The sequence below is a fragment of the Nyctibius grandis genome, chromosome 4, assembly GCF_013368605.1.
Source record: "Nyctibius grandis isolate bNycGra1 chromosome 4, bNycGra1.pri, whole genome shotgun sequence".
NCBI lineage: Eukaryota > Metazoa > Chordata > Aves > Nyctibiiformes > Nyctibiidae > Nyctibius > Nyctibius grandis.
This window is the reverse complement of record NC_090661.1, coordinates 96734093-96755368: the sequence shown is the minus strand read 5'-3', so window position 1 is coordinate 96755368 and position 21276 is coordinate 96734093. Positions and strand designations below refer to the sequence as shown.

At 36.9% G+C, this 21276-nt stretch overlaps 1 protein-coding gene across 1 annotated transcript in view; it reads right to left on the bottom strand.

Annotated features, from left to right (window-relative positions):
* The window catches only part of ATRNL1 (attractin like 1), a 511175-nt gene that overhangs the window by 106538 nt on the left and 383361 nt on the right, over positions 1–21276 (bottom strand). The window contains exon 27 of the mRNA XM_068397981.1: positions 20368–20475. Coding sequence (XP_068254082.1) covers positions 20368–20475 — 108 coding nt within the window. The remainder of the gene's footprint in view (positions 1–20367; positions 20476–21276) is intronic.

The window sequence follows — 21276 nt, the reverse complement described above, 5'->3', positions numbered from 1 at the left end:
AACGGTTTAGGATGACCAGCTTCACGAAGTCACTCTGTTCTTTCTATGACCGTTTTGGAACGCCCTAAACTGCTGTCAGTATACTACAGAGCAAGGACAGATTACAGAAGCCCATTTTGGAAGCAGACCATTGCAGAATAGGTATGGCTTAGCACTTTAACATTGCAGACATACAACTGAAACTTCTAAAAATTCAATTCAAAAATCCTGTCAAATAGAGAGTTATTTAGACCATGTTCAAAGAGCCTTCGGTAATAACAGAAATAACCCTTTGCCTGGAGGATTACTTTTGAACCTGATTGTTTCAGTGTTTTACTGTATTGATCTACAGCTATACTGACACAAATGAAGAGGCAATCAGAGATGGGAACTTCTTAATCTAGTTTCATTATCAAAGCTAACACCTCACACACCTATGCTGTCAGGAATCAAACGGTTATTCTCAACCCTGTCAGCAAGTATTTGATGACTGAAAGGCAGGGGGGGAATATGGCATTTGAGTTTTTTCTTTTAGGGGGAAGGAAGGAAAGTATTCTCAATTAAGAGTTTATATATTTATTATAACTACACTTAGGAGGTTCAAGAAACTCTCTATATTCACTGAATCAAGATAATAGTGTAGTAGACTTAAAAAGCACCCTCCCCCCCAGTATGTCATAAACTTAGTAAAAACCACTTAATGCTTCAGTTTTGAAAAGAAATTGTTTGGAAGAACTTTTCCATAAAGAAATGTGCCCATAATTCATTAGTTTGAAGTCCATATCACATCTTAAACAGTTACAAAATTAGAACTACAAGAATCTGCAATTACATCAGAACAAAAAAAGGCAGTATTCCACAGGCTGCAAGGCATTACCACATGACTGAAAAGCCATGAGTGGATCTTGCTTTCAGTTCAACACCAGAATTGACTGATCCAAGTAACAGTAGACATTAAAATACAGGCAGGTTATAATAAATTATACTTGTGATGAAGTATCAACTAGTATTTCTATTGGCATTCTATGACAACTGATATTTGACTCTATACAATCCACTACTTTAATCATTACATGGTAATAAAGCCTTTCTAATAAAGCTTTCAGATGATAAATAACATTGATCTGTAAGAAATTGTTATTTACCATTGACAGACACTATGTAGCAAGACAACTTTAAGGAAGATGTATGCATCACAATACAGCTGAATGTAAGGTCCTACCTAGACACAGGATGTTATTCATCCTTAAGTGGGAACTGGGAAACAGTAACAGATGAGTGCAGTGATGCTTTTATACAGCATTTGTAAGATTATGTTCATTTTTGACCAGAACCTTACCAAGCATGAAGCACTAACAACATCATAGCAGCTTATGATCAACTCTCAGTTTTCATCCTTTGGCTCCAGTCCTAGTCCAAACAAGGAATACAAAAGATGGAAAATTGCATTGCATTCAGAGAAGAGCTCCAGAACAATCTGCAGTCTGGGAAACATGCTCTGCAATGTGAATACCTCGATTTGCTTTACTGAACAACTTTTAAAAGACTATTAAATCAAAACCTCCAAGTACCTATAAAAGTACAAGACTTTGAGACCACTTTAATAGATGAAGGCAAACCAAACTTAAGTGAGTCTTAAAATTTATCACATCTCAAGTTGATGCATTATTTTAAACAGACCCATAAACACAGGTGAAAAATATTAACCATTGGAAGACTGTAGATCCAGATCCAAAACGGTCAACTGGGACTGGACTGAAGATATATAGAATTTAGATACCTATTCCTATGATGCTTCCCCCCCTCCAAAAAAAATAATCTGCATTATTTTACTAGCACCTGGGTCCAAAACCAAATAAATTCCTGTCGGTACACAGAGAAACTTTCACACGGTCAGAATTTACTGCCTAAACAGAGTTAACGGCTTCAATGTTATGTCTTACATAAGCACAGGCAGGAATACCAAAGTAAACATTCCTCTGCTGAAGTTTCCTATAGAACAATGAAAAATTCAGGCTTAATTAGGCCAGAACAAAGTACAATTTTGTAACCTATCATTAATATGTTACTAGGGAGAGAGACAAAGTTTTTGATTCTGCCTCAAAGGGCAGTTCATGAACTACACATTATATCAGAACAACTGGATTACAGGCTTGGACAGCACTTGGCGCAGAAACTAGAAAACCTATACCCAATATCTTCTGTCTCCCAGGACAGCAGTCTAGGTCACAGGTCATTTTTCTACCAAGCTTGTTGAGATCAAGAACCCTTTTCTCTACAATAGCAGAGTCACAGCTATGACGATAAATGACAAGAGCAGCCCATAGCCTTACATTCAGCTCACAGAAATGATTCTTTGACTCTGTTGGCTGACAATGGCCTGTAACACCCATCTCTCATATTTTCAATGACTGTTCAAGGCACTGAACGACTGTACAAAGGATAAATGGCAACAGCACTCCCTCTGTTTTTGAAAGCAGAAGCATGAGCACCTAACTCCAGGAGACCATTTTTAGATGTGAATTCTGACTTGACAGCAGCTTTCTGCAGCCTGTTTTAGGTACTTTTGAAGAGGCATCCCTTTTCAGTATTCCCTGTTGGCTCTGCTCCACACATGGCTCTGGATTCAGTTCTGAGTCAGGCATCTAAAAATGGATTACTACAGCAATGGGTAATAAAACAGCAAAATCTTTTGGGAGAAATTTATCCCAACACTCCATTTGGTGTTTTTAAATTGACAACATATTTCTGAATGAGTTCTAGTTAAGCCTTGTATTTTCAGGAAAAGCTATAGTAATTACTGGGTTATATTTTATGGCTTCTGCTATGCTGAAAGCCATATCTAGATTGAAGATAGAAGGGGCCAATATAAATACTGTCATTTATGAGTAGGTCACTGGATAGGGAGCAAAAAAAAAACCTGGGCTTCCTTCCAATTTTTCTTTGTCAGTTTTCCTGTGTGTAAAGTGGGATTGATATCTACTAATATATAAGAAGCATTTTTATACCCAAAGATGAAAATAAACATCATTTACTGACAGAGTGTTTCAAATAGCTACAAGGCTACTGAAATATTGAATTACTATAATATTTGCTTTCTCTCAAAGGTTCTCATCTGCATTGTACAGAATTTACTACTTAAATAATGCAAAACTATAGATCAGCAAAAGGACATTCACACTTCAGGGAGCCTGACTCCATACCCCACAAATACCACTTAGATTATAACAATGACTCTTAGATAATACTGGAATAACCTCACTTTGTGACACTTAAAAATAAGATAAACTGAAGCCTTTCAAAAACATTTTGGGCTCCACCATTACTACAGTGATAATTCAGCTTCATGTTATAACGAAGGAAACATGAAGCATAACAGTGTGTGTTTTCTCTGAACATACAAACATAACAGGACACTTCAGGTAGCGTGGAATATTTATTCCACTACAAAGAATACCTTTTATTCCTTTGAAATCACTCCTTTTAGTTTTGATCTGTGCTCATGTCATGCAACATACATATTTGTACTATTATCTTAATCTATCACATATATAAATACCTAAGACTCCATTGCAAGTACTGTTAAAGGAGAAAAGCTACGTATCTTTTCAAACACAACATCTGTTTAAACAGTATTGTAATTTATGAAGAAAATACTAAGTTTCATGCATTCATTTCTATAAGAAACCTTTAATCCTGGAAAAGTCTCTCTAGATTATCTTTATGCAAATAGATTTTAAAAGATTTTTTTTAAAAAAAAAAAAAGCAGCGACTTGGGTTTTTTCCTCAGAATCAGTAACAAAGTCTTATCAGGAATGCAGATTAAGGGATTTCAGAATGCTAGAAGTATTGACATTCTCCCCCCTTTATTCTATGCAAGGGTGAAATTCCTAGCAATTGTTAAAGAATCACATATAAAAATCATAGGCATGAATGTCTATTTTCAGTAAGATGCTATTGAACATAGCCAGATATGCATTAATTCTGCTTTTTAATCTTGAGTTTCTAGAAGTTGAACACAAAAACATATACCGAGAGTTACATTTTCACATGAGAAATCAAACAGCATAGCATACAGTTTTTCTACGAATAAGTCTACATTGTGTGTCTTAACATTAGAGAGGATGCCACAGTCCCACACAAAGCAGCATAAACTGGTTTGTGCCCATCTTTTTTAAGTTGGTGGCCTTTGTAGCAGTAGATTGCAGCCATACTACACCTCACTTGTGTGCATGTTCCCAACACCATAACAACAGCTGCTCCACAGCCTCTTGCCACCATCCCCCTCCAAAATGCACTACCTTTCTCATTCACCTGTGTTACATGCATTTTGTGATCACACGAGAATGCTTTGCATAAAGGGTAGGTACAGTTATGTTCCTCTCTTCTGCTGCTTTGCAATAATTGCATAGATATATTACTTATTGCAGCTAGTGCAACAGGCAGGATTTGGCTTAGGTCACAGCTTTTACTCACTCCATCGCTCACTATTTCACAACGTTCCACCCTTTTATTTACAGCAGGTAAATGGAATCAATTTTATTTACCAGCTACCCAACCTATTCACTTGTTTTAGAGACTAGGACAAAATACCTTATAGTATTAATCAGCTGCTTGCTATTGAACCTCAGACCACTGTAACCTTGAAAGGGAAAGATTTGGATCTCCACTTGATGTGGGAAGCCTCATTCCCATTGCATAGATTGTTTCCAAGGCCCCCATATCACAGGGAACCCCCTGTGATCACAGGCCCCCATATCTTCAGAACAATTGTTTTATTTGTAGCCTTTTTAAAAAGACAAAGTTGGTACTGTTTGAGTCACTGTGGAAATGACCAGAGGTGAACCAAACTGCCATTCCCTTATTAGCAGTGGGGAAGACAACACAACAAGGATGCATAGGCTTTCTTTAATTCCCATGAGTATTCCTTTAGTCCGTATGAAAGTAAATACTAACGGTGACAGCTCACTAAAGCCATCAGTTTTCAAAAGTTTCCTCTGCCTTAAAACTTACTTCACAAGCATCATCTTAATATTATATTCTGTGACAAAAGAGCTTATAAAGGAGTGTAATGTGATAATTCATTTGGCCCTACATCTCTGGTAATGGGCACTGTATGAAATATGAACTTTCTTATCTGTGATATATTATCTTTTGCTTGAAAAATGGCTAATTACTGTCATTTGTTAGAGATGAGACAGTTGAGTATCATTTCTTGTGTCACATTGACTTTAAGTTGCTTATGATTGCATGAAATTAGTGACAATGAATTTCTGAATACAAGTTTTAGAAGATTCACCATGTACCTCATAATTATTAATACACTGCCTTCACTGAAACTTCCAACTGAGGAAAAGGGTACCAATAGTAACACTTAATAAATTCATTATCACATTCATTGTGGATTAAAATATCTATAGAAGTAGATCAGTGGTCTGCATTAGTAACACCAGATCATATACAAAGGGCAGTTTTTCAAACTGTAGCTTAAATAATTAATTACTTTTGCATTGTTGAGTATTTGTATGCAATGCTAAAGATTCACTTTCCAAGATAACCACTTCCCCATTTTCCAAAGCTGTTTTATATCACGTACTTAATAAATCACTGAAAGAAGATGATGCCTTTATGATGTGGCAGGGACGTTTTTAATTGGTCAGATGAACACACCTATTCCAAAAAGGAGGCACTGTCTATTTAAGTGAAACTTTATTAAGATTAAAAAGAGTGGCCAGCCTATTTCCTGATTATGGAAAAAGAGAAAATACATACTAGGAAGAAAAGCTACATCTGCCTGGACTACCTGGTAGGCTTCAGAGGGGACACTAACAAAAAAGTACTAACACACACTAAAGAAAGATGACTTTTAATAATGGGGTCTCTTAAAGTGCAGCTGGCACACACAAATAAGAAAACTATGATTGACATGTTACCAAGAAAAAGAAGAAAAAAAGAGACACCAGGCAAACAAAATCAGACCTAGAGAGAAAAACATCTTTCTCATTTACTCTCAGTAACAGGTACTTGAAACCTATTTTTTCTTTTGTTTCTTCTTTGAAGAACTAAAATAGCATTGCCAATTTGTACAGCATAGAACACAACTTTAGTACAGTTCATCTTAACTTTACTGAACTCCAGGCAAGTCACTCTGCATTAAAGAGGAAAGAGAAACTTTTCTTTCCACAGCTCACCAAGCTTCCAAGCTGCTTTCTGTGGTCAACCGTCACTCTTCACACAAAGTTCTTCCTTCAGCATGACTCTACAGCCTCTTCAGGAGAGCCTGCAAATTTGTTATTTATTTGGATCTAGGCTTTTAGAGCTGCTGTTTCTAATTGGCTAATTGGTCAAAGCTGAGGATAGGTAAAAGCCTATGAGTGGCATCTTCATTAACCCTTTCTGGTTTGTTATCCTGTGAACTGTGCCTAGGTTACCACAAAGCCTCTAAAAACAAAAGCTCAAAAACCTGAACTCATCTCACCATACATGAGCCACTAACTCGTAACTGTGTTTTGTAACTGCATATACACTGCCAATATTTAAACACAGTCTTCAAAAAACACTGTGCATAGTATACAAAGGTACACGTTGCAACTACTGAAATGTAGAAGTCGGGAAAAAAATCTGGAATTTACAGGGTGGCATAGGAAGAAAAACTCAAAAAATATGTCTCACAAAGAAACATCAGCAGAAAAGCAGACACTGACCACTCTTACATGCTGCTACTGAAGGAAGTGCCTTTACAGCAGTTCTTTGATTATATTAATGTCAAAACTGCTCTAGTTTATGCGAGAACTTTATATCCAACTCTATTCCATGCACACAAAAAAAGCCTGAAATCCTGAGCATCACAGGCTTTGTTTTTTGCTAATGATTTTCATTGGGTTGAGTTAGTAGAGACTATACACAGTACCCATAGTAGAGATATAATGAGCTGGGGACCACTTCAGCAAATTGGATGTAGTCAAGTCCACAGGACCAGATGGGATATGGAGGGAACTGACCAATGTCATTGAGAAAATGCTATCATCTTTGACTGGTCATGGTGATCAGGATCAGGGGAGGTTCCTGATCTCTGTAAAAAGGCAAATGTTAGACACATCTTTAAGAATGGGAAGAAGGAAGACCTGGGGAAATTCAGACTGGTCAGCCTAACCTGCTTCCCTGGGAAGACTATGAAGGAAATTCCCTTAAAATCCCTGTCCTGGCACATGAAGGACAAGAATTTCATTAAGAACAGCCAGCATGGATCTATGAAAGACAAAGTTTGCCACACCAACCTGCTTACTTTTGGTGATGGTATGACTGGCTCAGTGGAAGACAGCAGTGGATGGTGTTAACCTTGACTTTAGCAAGACTCTCAAACAGTTTTCAAAGGTATCTTTGTAAACAAAACAGTGAGATATAGGTGGCCTAGAAGTTAGGAGGAAAGCCTGACTGTACAGGATTTTTTCAGTTTCAAGGGTAGAGGGCTAAGGTGGGATCTTACTGCTGACTGACTATGCCATGCTTTTCTTACAGGAATAAGACAATGAACAGCAGAAAGAAGTTGCAAGAAGGGAGATTCTGATAAGATATTAAGGAAAGGCTTTTCACAATGAGGGCAGTCAAACATTTGAACAGGAGCCAGTGAGTTTGTAGAATCATCATCCTTAGAAATATTCAAAACACCATTGGACAGGGCTTTAAGCAACCTGATCAAAGGTGGCCTGACTTTGCTCAGGGGTTTGACTCATCCCCAGTCTGTTTGACTGACAGATGACTTCGAGAGGTTCCTTCCAACCTAAATCATTCTATGATTCTATTGTGCATGATGAAAGGTGTTTTCTACAGATTAGATCTACTGCCTAATTCAAATTCGGTAAGTAAAAATTTTGAATTTCAGCTTAACATGAACTCTCCTAGCAAGTATCAGTTCCTTGGTCCTGTTAATGTAAAGTCTCCAAAACAGCTGATGAGAAGATGAGGTCTCTAGTGCTGTAAATACTCAGCTAACAAATAGCTCCATTCATCTGTCAGAAGTGCTCACCATGTTACTATCTTAGTGATCATAATGCTGAAACAGAATGGTGCTTGGAGAAGATCTGCATACTGATGAAGAAAAGCTGGTTAGAGTTAAAACTGGGCAAGCAGAGGTGAGCAGGGGAAAGCATTCAGAAGACCCTACAATTATACAGAAGATGTACCAAACAATGATCAATATAACCCGTTGTATAGAAGAGCTTTTTAACTTCTCTTTCGGTCCCAGCTCTCATTAAGCAGCATAATGCTTAAGCAGATAATGCTTTCTGCCTTTCCCAGTTGATTTAAAGTTGTTCGCCCACATTCTGGAAGATAATTAGTTGATTGTACTATTTTCACCTCTCAGAGCAACTACACTTCTATCATATACTTGGACATTTTAAGCCCTTTGAAAAACTATCTGAAACAGAGCAACAGACTATACCTCAGTAGCAGAGGCTATTGCAGAGATTGCTGTAAAAACATCAGACCTACCCTTTGCTTTCCGTGCTGGCTTTCTAAATAATTCAAGGTTTCAAACCTTATCCTCAAGATACTCAGTGGCTAAGATGGCACATCTAAAACACTGTCTAAAGGTCTGTCATCAAACATTTCATTTTTTTTTTTTGCTCATCTTGCACAACGGAACTCTTTGGAACAAAACTAATTCCAAGCATTGAGGGAGATGTAAGATCCTTAGGATTACGTCAATGATGTTACTGAAATATTACTTGGTCTGTAGACTTCCAGAAACTTCCTTATTATTTACCCCAAATTCTAGACAACTTTCTCTGACTTTGCCCTCTCTCACATAAATGCAAGGCAAAACACATACATCAAACAAAAGAAAGCATGACATCATACATTCCTACACTAAATGCACTGGTTTTATGCCATTTCCTGTTGTGAATGTCAATGGCTATACGCAGTGGATATGCAAATTGTAGCACTACGTGTAGGCTTTGGGAAATATGGTTTGGGTTGCACGCAAATTTTATCAACATATTACTCAGTGAAGAGGTCACATTAGGGGACATATAGACACAGTTTTGTGTCATTTTATGAATGTGTATTTTGTGTATTCTACAGATATATAATTGTTGCTCCCAAAGCATCACAGCATCTTCCTGTATGGCCCCACATTAATTATTGGTTTCCTTCAGGGTCCCATATTGTTCATGCACCCCTTCCAGTTCTCCTCTTACTTCCTTTTCACCTTGAGATGTTACATCTTCATATAATTAAAAGTAAAAGTCACTAATAAGATAGACATCTGGGTTAGAGAAGCTTATTTAAAATCTTCTTTCACTATTTATCTTGCAAAATAGTAGCACACTGGTTATAAACTGTTGTTAGATCCTAACCACACTGCGCTTTGCACTCACTTCAATGGCTATTGTCCATGCACACAAATTCACTATACCTCAATAGATCCCATCAGAGTGGGTATACTATTTCACTAGTCTAGTTTTACTGGTGCTGTAGCAGATACACGTTGTGCTGGATTTGGACCTCGTGCAATTCTACCTTTCTTAAGTTCAGCAAGTGAGTGATGGGTGAATGTAACTCAACATTCATGATTAAGCCTTGAAGGTACATAGGAGTACATGACAGTAAGTTTTGGAGATTTTTTTAATGCATACTCAATTTATGATGTTTGGCTGGCACTGTTTATATCAAAATGGTAATATATTTTCTTTCTTTTAATACGATTTTAAAATATTCTTCATGCAAAAAAATGAAATATGCACTTTACGGCATTCATAAACCCAGAGGAAAATGATCTCACTGGATGTCATTGCCAAAGTAATGTCAGCACCTCTTGGTATATTTTAGTGGTGAACTTGAAGAGTGTCCTACACTTGTGTGTTTTGTGTTGCAAAACACAAATTATGTTGGTGAGTCACTGGATAATGCTTTTCTTTTCTGCACATAAACTGATATTTAGGTGTGTTCAGAAGGGTACATTTGATTCCTACAATTTGAAAAACTTCTCCATAGCAAATAAATTGCTTGTCTACTTTTCCAAAAGCCCAGTATCTTTTCCTTTAATAACCATTAAGTTGTTTGTAGAACAGAATAACTTTATTTATTAACTCCAGCTGGTTCAATATTTGCATATCTTTTTCAAAGGCTTAAACAGTTGAGACAAGAAGATGACAGCAAGTGCTTTTTAAAATTCCCAGTTTCTTACTGAAAGCTGGATAATGAAGATAAGAAAAAGGTCATCTTGCCAAGGATACAGTATAAGGAATAGCACTTGGAAAGGCAAAATTCGACTTTAAATACAATTCCAATAATGTGAATATATACCAAAGGTGAAAAAAGGAAAATTTTATTTCATGCATATCTGTTAAAAACTTTACTGCTTCACACTAATGAACAATAATGTTTTACAGTCTTTGTTATAGAAAGCTCTAATAGATTTGTAAAGTATGCGACATTTATAACTGTAAGTGATCACATATCACAAATACTGCTCACTTTTTAAATGAGTTCCTCTTGTAGAGGTGGTCCTGACACAAACTTACTGACCTTCCCAATTTCACTGCAGTCTAAGTACCTTTGTAACTTCTACTTTACTGCAGCTTTTACTTTACAGAGGAATACCTTTCATAATCTTTTGATTTCCAAAAGAAATTGTACAAGGAGAGGGCTCCTTCAGGACCACTAAAGAATCATATCATTGGGCCCTAACTCCTGATTGAACCCACTCATTTTCCAAGTTCTAATATTATGGTCTTTTCTGTAATAAAAAAATTGTTGAGATTATTACTGAAACTAACACCTCATGCAATGTTTCTACCTCTGCTTTGCTAAAGCCAGTGAATGGAATCCGTGCCCTATAACTTACATACCCAGCCTCCTCATAGTTTCTTTGAAATTTTAGGTTCCTCACACCAAAGTAGTGATCTAGTCTGCCTGTAATTACTACCACACTTTTCTAAACAGTCAGAGTGAAAAAAGGAAACTGCCTCTCACAATATGTAAGGGCAAAAACAGGCCTCTTCCTCTTCCACCGAGAACACAGGGAACAAGAAGGAATGCTATGGAGCATGCTTAGACTAAATTCCACCAGATCTGATGATGGGCACATAATGAGAGAGGGACCCACATTTGCCTTTTGTATTCAGAACAGTGATCCTGATCCAGGTAAAAGGAGAGCTGAGCTTTATGGGCTCATGGTCTACCTAAACAAGAACATGCTCCATCCTTTTTCTTGAAATTGAGCTACTATGCAACCAAAAATTCAAGAGCCATGATGCCCAAAGCACAGCAGGCACAACCAAAGTTAGCCATCGAGAAGGAAAGAGCATACTCTGGAGCTCTGGATCCTGCCCACAGGGAACATTTTACATTTGCCCCCTTCCAGAGGAGTGTCCAGGTCACCTGAGCAGTCAGATTCAGTGACTGCAAGATGGAACTGGCTACTCTTGTAGCTGTAAAAATAAGAGTATGCTCCCACAGGATGCCTAGAGTTATGTAGGAATACGCCCCCTCAGGCTCAGTGCTTTCTTACCTCATGGACAAATGCTATTCTCACTATATTATTGTGCAAAACGTTGCCATCTTCAAAATTAGTTTAGTTGTAGTCCTGACCAAATACAATACGTCAGTCTTTTCTGTGGACTCAGGCAAAGCTTAGCTAATAATTCTCTGAAAGTTGAGTCTGTAGACCAAGTAGGGAGGTGCCTGCTGGGTTGAATGGTCTTGGAAAGTAAGCAAATTGGATGGGTCTCTGAAGCTTAGGTGAGATTTAGGCATCTGCTGTCCAGGGCAGGTGCATTGCCTTTTACACAATTAATTCATATTCACTTCAGACTTGAACTTAGTTTGATAGAAGCTATAGAATGATAAAACTTCAGTGAAAACTGGCATAACCTATTAGATTATCTAACAATACATGCAGGTTGTCAAGTTCTGTGAGGAAAAGCAAAGGCACTGCAGTTTTGTCTGCTGCAGTTTCAATATGTACTGTTGGCAGGAAGAACTGAAACTCAAGCACAGAGCTAGGAAACGGCATGCAGGTAAAGTCTCTGAAGCAAAGCTAAGGATTACAAGTTGCCAAATATCAAACAACGCTATACAGTAGCCAGTTCCATCTTGCAGTCACTGAATTTTGTACCTTATCTACCTTATGAAATAAGATGTTGGAAAAATTGTATTTATTAATTTTAACGAACATAGGACATGTACAGTGTGATTATTCATAACATTTACAGACACATCTAAACACTTCTGCTTGAAAACAATCAGAATATTTATTTTGATACTTTCAATTTGCAACTATGTGTAATACAATAATTTAACAATTTCTATTCACAGCGTGCCAATTCCACTGAAACACCTACATTTAGTTAGTCAGTCAAAATTCTTGCTAATTGTTCCAATTGAGCATGAAATTTGTTGGCAATTTTGTTCAACACAAATAATATATTTCTATCCAAACAATTTCTATAGTTATCTAATTATGCAGTACATGTGCCAAATAAATTTTGTGAAGTGGAAAGATACATTTTTATAAAAAACCTGAACAAAATCAGGTTTTCAGAACTAATTGTAAATTCACAGATCCTATAGCTCATAAGCTAATAAGCAGAGGCTTTACTCTCTTGTTAGTATGACGTATTAGAACATCAACCCGCATGCGGACAAATCTCCTATACATCATGTTAAAGGCATTCTTACAATGTCTGTTTGCCCATGAGGGTAAACTGACTCAACAGAAATAAGCAAGCAAACAAGAGAATGTAGGGATTAAAAATGTCTTTTCTGTAAATTTAGAGACTGGTTACATTCCAGAACCAATTTAGAATTTTTAAAAACTTTCTTTAAGTTAAGGACTCTGTCAAAACATCAACAAGTTTCGAGGTGTTAGTATATATTTTAGCAATAAACACACACACACAAAAATTTGGCCTATATGAAAAAAAGATGTGGTTTATTCCAGGCAGCATTTCTCAGACTATTTTTAGATTTCCCATATGCCAAAGAATAAAACTATTAGAAATCTTAAAATATTGTTAATTTGATTCTGTGCAATGAGTTGAACATCTATACACTTTACATTGAACAGAGTTAGTATGCACAACACACGCAAAAAGTCATAGCTGTGACCAGTATGCATGAGCAACTAGATCAGGTATTTGTTCTGAATCACAGGCTCAGAACATTCACACATTGCTAGATATACATTTAAAGAGAAGCAACAAAAGTCTTATGCAAATGTAAAGATATTTAACTGGGCAGAGCTACACTGTTGTATATGACCACTGAACGAGGAATTAAATAGTGTGAAAGTTCAAATTCTTATTTCATGAAAAACAGTTCATTATATGAGGAAGGAGTTATTGCAGGGACCAAACAATGCTGCTTTTGGGTTTTTCTCTAATAGAACTACAGAATGTGATTTTTGTGTATGATATAACATTGCTCACACATGGTATCACAAAAGGCTACCCAAGGTGAATCAATCATTTGCAAAGAAGAAAAAAAAAAAAGATTTGAAGGTAGAATTTAAAATAAAGTGGCTCAATAGTTTAGGAGAAAGTTTTCCAGATGAACAGGATTGAGGAAGTGGGAAGAGAAGAATGCAGTGAGCCATCAAGGTCAAAGTGTAGCACAAGATAATGAACTTCTTGAGGCAGTGGACAGAAAATTTAGCATGATCTTTGAGTAATACAGAAAAACAGAAAATGTGATCCAATATAGATTCTTCTCTTCAGTGTCAGGTGTATCATCTGACTACATTTCTCTGAGATCTAGTAGCATAGGATACATGGATTTTGAAAGGCTATGAAAATGGTAATACACTGGTTAAGATAAAAAATAATTACATCGTGAATACAGACTTCAAGGAGAATATTGAAGCTATTCCAGAATGGATTGGAGATCATGTTAGGCAGACCTACAGTCATGGAGAGATGAGGGGACAAAAATGACTTAACAGTTTCTGATCTTGCAAGAAAACTGAGGACATAAATCAGTGAAGATAACAACAAAAATGAAGAGAAGGGTCAGAAATATTCAGTTACAGAAAACTAATAGTGCAATGAAGGTAATTAAGATGTTCAAACAACAGAAATGGAAAATTTTCATAGAGTATGCAGAAAGAAGAGCTAGGTGGCAATCAGAATAATAACAAAGAGCAGAAAGATGCTAATGGAGCTATGGGTACGTGGTACCTGAGAAATGTTTGTCTAACCTGTTCTAAAAAGCTTCCAACAAAAGAAATTCCATCAGCTCCCCAGGCAATTGCTTCCAGTGATTCAGCGTTATTGTGAGAAGTTTTTCCTGATATCCAGCCTAAACCTCCTCTACTACAATTTAAGCCCATTACACCTTTGCTGCCTACAGTGCACACAAAGAACAGATTGTTGCCCCCCTGATTACTACTAACCTTTTGCATATTTGAAGGTTATTATTTTGACTCCTTTCAATAGTCTACTCCATTTTCCTTGACTTTTCCTTATAGTTATATTTTCTAAGTCTCTGATTGCTCACATTGTTCTCATTTAGATTCTCTCTCCTCTGGTCCTCCTTGAGCTGCAGTGCCACAGACCAGACACTGTATTTAGTGAAGCCCTTTCCAATGCCAAGCAGAGTTTGGCTTGCAGACATAACATATGGACAATATGGATAATCCAAACTTGGAATTAGCAAGAGGTAAAAAAAAAAAACCAACTTTATTAGGAAAGAAAAATATTAGTTAGAAAAATGAAAAACTCAGGGATGCGAGTTCTGAAAACACCAACTCCTCACGTGCACATGCAAAGCCTTCTGAGGGGCAGGTTAAAAAGACACAATGCAACTTTCGTTTCTGAATGACATTGAAAAGAACGAACAGGGCACGTGTCTCTAAACTATGTTTCTGCCCCCTTGAACCCAGCTACATCTTTTGCAGTCCCTGGAATCATTCAGAACAACCTGCAATTTGTTCCATGTGATCGCAGCTGAACTGGCTCACAGGCTGTATCCTGCACTTGGCATCACACCTTCCTTAGCACTAACCACGACAAAGACAGAAACATGGATTAGCCAGTGAAACTATCCTTCCCCATCCAGGAGAATGTCTGGTTTTCCCACAAGACAGTTTGGGGTAATATCTAGTTATCCCACTGTAACAATAAAGAATAATCAGATTTGATTGTATTTTAAACAAAATTTATAATAAATAAGATAATATACTAACATTGTCTTTGAAGTTCCTAGAGTTCAGATCCCCAATAAGCTTGTGCAAGCAACACCTGCAACTTTGTAAATTATATAGCATGACTTTTTAAGTAAGCAAGAAGTGCCAGTATAATGGCCTTTGATAGCTCCTGTTGCCAAATATGCATTGCCTTATGGTCACTGAAAACAAGATGACCATTCTAGGGACAATTTCATCATTCTCTTCAATAAATTGTTACTTTCTTACACGGGGACTGAATTTATCCTCTGACACTGAGACTAAAATTAGGAATCGAGAATATCAAGGGGCAATCTGATGACCTGTAACAAAGAGTTGGCAAGAGTCTGTTCCTTGATATTAGACATTATGTCATCAAAACAACGCAGGTGTAATGCTGATGAAGCATACAACTAGTTTCATTTTGCACAAAATAAAGAAGTATGCTTAGGTTGCAGTTCCAAAAATTACTCACTGAATTATTCAAATTAAACAAGAAAATGAACCCAACTTAACTGAATTTATTTGTAAAAGTCCTGACATCTTATTGGCAGGAGAAACCAGCAACACAGCTTACCAGTATAAACTTCTATTACCTAAACCCCACAAACCTCTGGTACAGGATTTTAATGTGTTTTAACAAGTCACTCTGATTTCCAATAGCCATTCTTGGTACAAGGATAGCTACTGGCGTTGGTGCATACCTTCCAATTCTTTTGCTCAAATAAATGAGAAATAATGGTCGATCTTTGCTTCATACTTCCCAGAAGTGCCTGAAATTCAAAGCTTATTTAATGTACCATAAACATTACTTACTGCTTGCTAGAGAAACAAAGCTAGATTTTATTTGAAATTCAAAATTCTTGAGATCATCTTACTTTGTCAGAAGTAGAAAACAATCTAACATCTGTGACAATTCTACAGGAAGCGCAGTAACTTGATGGAAAAATGATTGAAAGATTTACTGCATGTTTTTCTACAGAAATAATTATTAAAGAACATGGATTTGTGAAAAAAAAAAACAGGTATCCAAGTAATACTATAAAGATATCAAATGGATGATCATCATAAGAGCAAATCTGTACTTGGTTCTTATGCAGGCAGTAACACATCTGTCTTTACTCCAGCAGATGAGCACAGTAGATGCTGCTATCCAGAGACTTATTATTAGAGTTTACAGTAGTGCCCACCTTATCTCACAGGCCTAAAGAAAGAATCTGTCCCTGTTTCAAAAAAAAATCAGGGTCTCTGAATGAATTGAAAAATACCCCAAAGTTAGGTAAAACAGGACAGATAAAACATTTTTATCACTTCTCCCTTAACATACAGATTAACTACAACAACTGTCAGCAGCACCGTGGAAGTGACTCTTCAAAAGTGATTTATATTTCGGGGAAAAATATGGTGCCTAAAGGAGGCTTAGAATATGAAGACAGACTAAATGATTTAGCTTTTGGGATATACTAAGCAGCAAAAAGCAACCAGGTCTGGAAATGGCTTGGATGTCTAGAGAAAAGAAATGAAAGGAATAGAAAACATTTTAACACTGAGGGCACTGAGTGTCAAGAAGCATTGTATCTATTGATCTATGATGCTACTTTATTTTTTTATGATTCTGGTATTGAAAAAATTATGGTGGTATCACAAAATATCACAATATTCTCAAACTCGCTGGACAAGGTGCTTCTGCTGTTTTCTTACTCTGCTCCTTAACAGCCTGTGCTATGTGAAACTGCTATGGGGAGGATGACCTTAGAAATTCTTTCTCTTCTTTTACCTACCCCTGGGACACCGGCCACTTCATTGCAGCCCCCCTTGCCTGTCCCCCTCTTGGGATCCAGAGGTTCACTGCCTTCCAAACTTCCCTTCCTCTCCTCCACTGGAGTAACTTTAGGCTGCTCTTGTTCTGGCCAAGAGGGAGGAGGAAGAGCAAGGGGTGGCCTTCCTCCAGTCTCACCTTCACTTGTAAGAGCTCATGAAGATTTCCTCACTTCCAAATAGGGAAATGATAATTGCAAGGGAAGCAGATGAAGATGCAGATTAGGGCTGGCATGGGTTAAATAGGATAATTGTGCACAAGATTAGTATCATGAATCTCATGCCACAGCAGGAGCAGGTACTGCTTCATACATTTAGAATTATGATACTACAATGCTATCAATATCATTAGCAAGATAGTGGTTGACATGATACCAAGAGGGAAGGAAGGCAAGGGAAAAACCAAGTTTGATTTCTTCTGTGTAAGTTTAAGCTGACAATAAGATATTTAATCATTGATGTAAGGCCAATATGACAGACTGGATGACAAGATGAGACTTGTTAATGTCATCTTGTGAATCAGTTATACGGAAAGGCAGCCTGAAGAGGTAAAGATTGATTAATAATATGGCTTAAATTGGGAAGAGCAAAGGCTATTGCCAATCCTTGAAAACCCAGACAGCAGGAAACAGGAGGAATATGATGCAGATTAAAGTTTTTTTGAAGGAGTTAATATCAAGATACTATCATTTTGTTGGCAAAACATTAATAAAGTTAGACTGGCTGGTAAAGACTCCAAAGCAGAAAGGGAGGCCAAAATAACAGAGGTTCAACTCTCTTCTGTAATGTTTTCAAGATCTTATTTTAATCTGTTGCAAATTGCTGTTAACTGATAATAGACCCAAATATTATCAGTTGTATTGTAAGTATCTAATCTAGGCAATCATTTTAAGTTCAGTATCCATACTCTTATTTTTTTAGATATGCTTTCGAAACGCTGGGCAAGAAGTGCCTTACTACTGAAAACTAAAACTCTAGAGTAAAACAGTTGCTCTGGATATTTACAAATAAATGCAAATAATAAACCAAAAGCTAATCAAATGGCATACTGGAATTACCATGTAGATAGTCGTATGAATATTGACACGTTTCAGACCATCAATATTAATATAGCACATTAGCTGTACAAAACCCCCATCATGGAAGCCAGATGACATTAATGAACAGCAGTCATACTATGCCATTGAATGGGAGACTTGCAATAACGTTTTAAGCAGTTCAATGACATTATACTGTGCCCAAAAGACCCATGGATCAGCACAATGTCATTGGAAGTGTCAGAGTTATTACAAGGTCAATAAAAGTACGAGGTGAGGGGATGCAATGCACCACCATTAAAATTGGAAGCCCTGGTATACCAGTGAAAGATCCCCACATCAATGGAACATTTGAGGAGAGTTACTGCATATTGCTCATTTTTACCAAAAGATCTGTAACTTTAAAAGATCACAATGGGCATCAGATATCACAGAATTATTAAAATAGTTTACTGATTCTAACTTAATAAGACAAAATGAAGTTATAGCTACTTCATGCTATCCTATTGTTTAAGCATTGCATCCTGGAAATACATGTGATCCAAATTCCCTTCAGTCCAGAAGAGAGCTGAGAATGAAGAACAGAATGGCGACTACAACTTTTAGTGTCCTTTCACAAACTGAGGATAGACCAGGAATAAAAGCTTAATATAGCTCTTTCTTACAGAATATACATCAAAGGACAATCAATACCCTGAATCACATTCATTTCATCCTCAGCACAATGCTTTGTTTTGATATAGATCAGTATACTGTAATTCCAAGGAGACTTTGAATGGACTTCATTCTGTGTATAACTATGTATTAATTAGGGAAAAACACTATGGAGATGGAATACTAAACAATTACTAGAAAATGCTAGGCTAGGAAGAAAAAGATAATAAAAACTGTAAAATATAATTAAAATATTTTAGCATCTACCTCTTTTAGTGCTAAATAAAATACATGAGAGAAGAAATTGTGGCAATTAACTTGTGATGTTTACTTCTAAAGTTTGATTAAGTAATCAGTATGTACAGAATTAGAGTTTGGATGCCTCAGCTCCCACTCATTGCCTCCCTCTGAAAAGAAAACAGAGAAAATGTTCCCAGACACCAGTGTAGAAACAATGAAATCACACTCAAAAAAAGTTAACTTTTAACTACAGTGTAATGTGTCCTCAGCCTGGGGAGCTGGAGAGGTCTTCTATTCCAACATAAAAAAAGACAGAAAAATGGTGATATTGGTGAAGAATGTGGGGGTTCTAGTATTTGGTCAGAAAATAACAAAGCTTCTTCAAAGAGATATGGCATTTTTATGCACTATGTATTCTAAGTATTTAAATTATATCAGCAAGAACAATTGTGATTGCTTCCTGTACAGTAGCAGGACAGAGCACCTCAGTTTGATAAGTACTCAAGAGCGGATTCTTTTTCTTTCTGCTATGAATCTGTTTTTCATATTGCTCACTTCTCCATGAACCTTAGAGATTTGATAGAGTGTATTTAATCTTCCATTGAAAGAGGCTATTGAGAAAAGAAAGAGAGGCTTTGCATTTAAGAGGAATTGGCAGCAATGAAAAGCAAAGTACAATCTTGAAAGATTTCAGAGCTATCACACCTCATTCCCAGGTCCCACCATAAATAAGATAAAGTAATAACTGTAAACACAATGTTGTAAATAAAAGTAAAGGAATAGAGGATTATGATCTACCAAAAGCCCAACCTAGGTTAGATATTCATTATTATCCACACATTGTAACTCTCCCTCTGTTTTCAGGTGAAATTTCCAGAATCCATTTCATGCATTATTACACTATTCCAATATCACATTGTCTTGCATATTATTATTTCTTTTCCAATATACTGCAATTACAATAAAAGAATGCAGTAATGTAGCCATTATCTACAAACCAAAATATGCAGTATATTCTGTATTCTTTAAACCTGCACATATAAAACACAACACTGAAATTCAACTCACAGCTGCTTTATTTATTTATTTGTTTGTCTGTTTGCTGTAATCTCTGTTAATTAAGATAGATGTTAACTAGGGGGCACTGTGTGCTTGAAGGACCAAGCACGAGGTTTGCTTCCTCCTTAATGCCTACATCTCTCATTCCTTCAGCTCACATCCATCACGAAAGGACTGCCAGGTGAGCTGACTGTCACTCCAGCCCAGGCTAATAGATTCTCCAGTGGCTTTTGTTACAGCTCATGTCATGCTATTAAAACTCTGTGCCTTGAAAATGGCATAACATGTGTAGCTGAGACTTGTCAGCTCCAGGTAATCAGACGCTGCTTGGTTTCAGAAGCAGATGCAGATGAGACTAGCAATATAAATATGCAAATCACAATGGTCCCTTGTCAGCACCACTGTTCCTACCTCTAATGGCCCTCGTAGAAAGTCTGTTTGCTCAGCTCCTACTTCCAGTGCTACATCGACAGAAGCAAAGGGGCGGCTGGCCATCTGCTGTCGCTCCCGCATAAGTTGCTGATGAGGAAAAAATGATGTTTTAACAAAATGTTAAAAAATGCACCAGATATTAGTCTGCCCTACTATACCTCCCATTAAAACATAAGAAAGCAAATAGCATGCAAATAGTCATATTTGTAATATTAAAGGGAGAAAGTTATACTAAATTATCATCATCTATATTTACTCGAGAACTGAGCCCAGAGGGCTTATGTTGTCTACAAATGGTCTTTCAGCTTGAACTACGATGAAATCTCCAAATGAAAGCTTCCCTGACTGACTGTTCACTCTAAATAACTTTGCTGTTTGTGCAAGTTGCAAGCAAATATGGGAAATGGTTGGTAAAAATAGTTGAAGTGTAATTCCACTTATAATGCATGCATTAGAACACCTGCCAAGAACAAGTCCACTTGGCCTTCAAATTTTCATACTTCACTACTAAGCCAGTTAATAGTGTCAGGACTTATATAGGCAGTATCTTTTCTGTAGTTCCTTAGATATGAAGAATAATGTGTCAGGACTGGGAAGTGTATTTGAATACGATCAGCTATGCTCACAGAGCTTGTATAATCCCTTCCAATCATACCAGTGTGCACAGAAGTCCCAAGCAAAACCACAAAGCTAACTCATATTTCTTCCTCAATCTGTAATTATAATGATTATTAAACCATGATGAATAAAAATGATGACCAGTACTAGATATTACAGATCTTACTTCACTGGTTCAGAGCAACTAATAAAAGCATTATTAAATATTTAAAGTGAATGAGTCGTGCAATTACAAGTCATGTGCTCCTTCAACTGAACAGGATGTCACAG